The 4,288-nt window shown below is 42.8% G+C and overlaps 1 protein-coding gene across 1 annotated transcript in view; it reads left to right on the top strand.

The window, feature by feature from the left end:
• RPLP2 (ribosomal protein, large, P2) overlaps positions 1 to 536 on the top strand; it is a 4,308-nt gene extending 3,772 nt beyond the window's left edge. Inside the window, exons 4-5 of the mRNA XM_009704138.1 lie at positions 1 to 33; positions 460 to 536. Coding sequence (XP_009702440.1) covers positions 1 to 33; positions 460 to 536 — 110 coding nt within the window. The remainder of the gene's footprint in view (positions 34 to 459) is intronic.
• Positions 537 to 4,288: the final 3,752 nt, after the last annotated feature.

Below are 4,288 nucleotides of genomic sequence, written 5' to 3'. Positions count from 1 at the left end.
CTCCCCCTGCCGCAGCTGCCGCCCCTGCTGCCGGTGAGTATGAGTGGAGAGGCATTGTTATGGGACAGCTCCGTTGTAATCCATTAAAATCTTAACGATTGAGTCCAAATTTCAAGGCTTTTCCACTTTGGCAGTTCATTATGTGATTGAAGTGTAAACTGAACAGTTGCTTTTTCTGTGGGCAATTAGAAGCATTTGCTCTTCATCCACATTAGGATTGGTCTGGCTTAGAACTGAGAATCAAACAGATTTCACTGTGTAAAGCACATCCCTTCAATAGTACTGTCTGTGTCCCCTCGGTGTTTATATTTGGCTCTTGAAAGGGAATGAGATGAGCTGTGAAGGCTGGAATACCAACAATATGGAAGCTCACAACACCAAAACATGTATCTTGAAACTCTGTGGTGCAAAAAATGTAAATACTGACCATCGTCTTGGTCTTTTTTTTTTTTCCTTCAGCTGAGGAGAAGAAAGAAGAGAAGAAGGAGGAGTCTGAAGAATCTGATGATGACATGGGATTCGGCCTATTTGATTAATTATTTGTTCTAGAAAAATTATTAAAATTCTTTGTTTTAAATGTTTGAGTTTATTATTATAACCATACAAGTGCTATTGGGTTTGGACAGCTGTTCTTAAAATAGCTCTGACAAAGCTTTGATTTATCTCTCTCTCTGAAACAGGTAATGTGAATTTTATGACGAGCCATGGGACTCAACTTTCTTAAAGTATTTAGAAAATGGCTAAGGTTGGGTGAACCTGGATGCTTGTTTTGACACTGCTGTTTCTTAAACAGCGTGTGGAAGCTGAATCTACCTGATGTTAACTTAAGTTCACCTGTTCTTAAGCTCACCTCCACCTACTATTTTGCCATCCCAGTTACTCAAGAAAGAGTCCCATCTATTCAGCAATAAAAGAACTTTATTTTTCAGGTTCTGTTTAATCATTTCCAAAACATGTGAAACTGAATAGACAACGGGTCTGAATTAGTCCAGAAACATAATTTCAGAGCTAAGTACAGTAATTAGTTTCTGTAAATATCTAAAAGCACCAATTTCATCACTGTGTAGGGGCGCCACCAATAAAATGCTTGACTGTGCTTGGATTTCATGTTACAGCTGTATGCTTAACATAGAATCTGCAACAAAAAAAAATACTGCATCCTGCTCTCCATGGGACGCTGAGATCAATGCAAAGGTGCTCTTCATACTGAACGGCTGTTCTGGAGTAGCTGGACTATTGGGACATGAGTTGCCTCAATCTGAACAAAAAGAAACTATTTTATGAGGAGAATGGTATTTTTGGAGAACTGAAACTGATCTCTGGTGTGCCCAGAAGAGCGCATCAGCTTGGGAGGACAGTAAATTTTGCTTTATAAAGTGTCTTCTGCTAGGAGATAGTTCTGGCAGGCAGCTTACCCTGGCTTTTACAGCGGTCTTTGGCTGTCACTGTAAGTAGAAGTAGCATGTGTGATGATCTTCCCATGCCAGGTCTCCACAGATAGAGTCAAGAAGAGGTATCCTGGAGCAGTCTATAGTGTGAAACTTTTCTAATGTAAGTTGTTTTTTTTTTGGAGGGGGGGGGAGGGGGGAAAGCACTAGCTGATAACAGCTGTGTTGGTTATGAGTCATTGGACAAAGCATGGCAAGTACTTCTGAGAGGAGTGAAATCCAAGTAGGAAAAACCTCGCTGAGAGGAAACGCCCATTACTTCACAGCAGCCAGTTGAAAGCTTAGACCTCAAAATGGCTGTGGTTTAAGCAAGTAACCCTTGCTGTCCTTCTGTGCCTGCTGCAAGAAAGAGTTACAGGAGGTAATGGTGCCAATACCTTTCATCTGCTTTGTCTCTTAAGCCCTAGCATGGTGATCTTTGTGGTAGTAACAAAATCTCTTGTTCCGTGTAGTTTTCTGTCAGACTAATGGCTGTGGTTTGGCAGTGGAAGGGGTGCAGGTATTCCTGTGTTTCTTTCCTTGCCAATTTCTCCCATTTCAGATCTCTGAAAAAGAGTGGTTCTTGGACGTGGTTTTGAGAGGTAACCCACCCCACCCTGCGATATCGCCTTGCTTGCCTGCCGCAAGAGCAAAGTCAATGTTTTTGCAGAAAGGAACTGCCCTGTCACGCCACTCAGCAGGGTTTTTCCATGCACAAAGGAATTTGTTTCAGTGGCACTGAGCTATTCCATTAATTTTACTGTGCCCAGCCCTGTGGGATGAGACAAAGCTGTGGTGCCAGCTGTGGGCTACTGTGATGAGGGGAGGACTACGGCTACACCTAGACTAACTTCTTTCTTCCCCCTATGACCTTTTAAACCTTGAGTTATGGACCCGATCCTGTGCTAGGTGTCCTCCTATCACCTTTAAATTCCTTCTTGAAAGTGCATAATTTTGATGAAAATTCCTGTCACTCAATCTGCTTTAAGAAAGAGAAGGACAGCTCATTTGGTAAACTGTTAGAGAAGAAACTTTTGGGGGCAGCTCTCAGAGAAAGCACTGAAAATACAGCATTTGTTACACTGCCACAGGGAGCCAATGCATTTTGTGTAACCACGCTGTAGGTATTCCTTGTGAAGGTCAGGGGACAGGTTTACTCCAAGATTTCACATGTTTTACAGAATTTGCTAAAACCTCTGCACGGTGAACATTTCTTCCAAATGCAAACTCAAAGCGTTTTAAGCTTTCTGCCCCCATCCCTATTTATGAAACGGTTCTCACCTGATGGCTTTGTACATGAGCCAGGAAGTCTGTTGCAGACTTGTTTGGTGCTCTGGATGGAGTTCACCGTTAGAACAGATTTTTCCTGTCTTCTTCACAAAGAAAGGCTCAAAGGCATTGAAGAGAAAGGTAAGACTAGCTTTGTGCCTGGAGGTTACACTGATAACTGATCATTACTAAATTGACAGTAGGGGAGAGTGATTTAGTCATAGGCTTGACATTGAAACGTGAGATTTCCTCACCGGGACACAAATGCTGCGCCATCTCAAATCAGGTCTAACTGAAAATCATTCCTTACAAACACCATGAGGCAGGGAGAGTGACGTGACATCTTCACTACTTGGAAAGCAGGGAGAACATCCTGAACACTAATGGAAAGTAATAAGCAATAAGCTCCCTGGGGCCGCTGGCAAAGTAACTGGTTTCACTCTTTAGCACTAAGGCCCAATTTTGCAAGCAGGCAGCCCTGCTGAGCTCAGTAAGTTTGACTTTCTTAGGGAAGAGGTATCTGTAGTAGCTTTCCTAGAAGGAAACTTCAGTCCCAATAGAGCAAGACAAGGCGACTGCTCCACTGCCTCAGGAGATGCTCCTGTTGAGCAAGTCCTGAGTGTTTGCCATGGAATTGTCCGATATACGCAAACATCACAGGTAAGAAAAAGACATCAAAGTCAGGCTTTCTGGCGGTGTTAACAGCACTCAGGTTGGGCTTCATGACCAGTGCTCCAGTCTTGCTGACTACAGGCAACAGTACTAAAGTAACATGCTGAAGACAGACTGCCACTCAGCTTCCCTTTAAAATTAATTCCCGTTGGCTGCCAACAACCTAAGGTCTTACCTGAAAAAACAAACAGAGCTTGTTTGCGTCTATGTTATTATCTCATATGTACTAACTGCTCACCATTCATTAGACTAGAAAACAAATGCAACAAACAGAGATTGCAGGAGAAGCCGTCTTAGTGGCATCACAACGTGTAAGGGCACAAGTGAACTTGCAGTGTTCTGAGAGGAGTTTGATATGCATGAAAAGCTGCCATGTAAATCTTGCTGACCTGGCTTATTTCTATGGCATTCGCAATTGCAGGATTACGAGCAATTGCAGGATTACGGCAGTACTTTCTCATTGAGGAGAAAAAGGTTAGTTTCAGGGCACAATTTATTTTTGAGAAAAACACAGTTGTTTGCCAACCTGCTAGTACCAGTACCCAGGCGGCACTCCACAAGAGATTACTGTTCACATGGTTTGTCTCATTAACCTCTTTCAACAGGGTAGCAATAACCTCCTCAAATAAGTAACATTGAGGGCCAAGGCAGAGTGATGTAAACAACTCAGGATGAGATTGCCGTTGAGAAATCAAGTGAAACTAACCCCAGCATTGTCGCAGGATTGTTGTTTATTTTCCAGACGCAGTAGGAACCTGAAGGTTTGTGAAATGCTGAAAAAAGAGGAAGCAGCGTTGGCTAGAGCACAAAGTTGTTCTTGTGGTTACAAGTGTTAGGGAGGTATCTGCAAATAAGGTTCAGTATTCAGTTTTGCCACAGATTTCCGCTGAACTCACAGACCATTGACTAATTCTTCTGCA

Source organism: Cariama cristata, unplaced genomic scaffold, assembly GCF_000690535.1.
Source record: "Cariama cristata isolate BGI_N322 unplaced genomic scaffold, ASM69053v1 scaffold43667, whole genome shotgun sequence".
NCBI classification, from domain to species: domain Eukaryota; kingdom Metazoa; phylum Chordata; class Aves; order Cariamiformes; family Cariamidae; genus Cariama; species Cariama cristata.
Note: the sequence above shows the minus strand (reverse complement) of the source record. Positions and strands in the feature narration are given on the sequence as shown.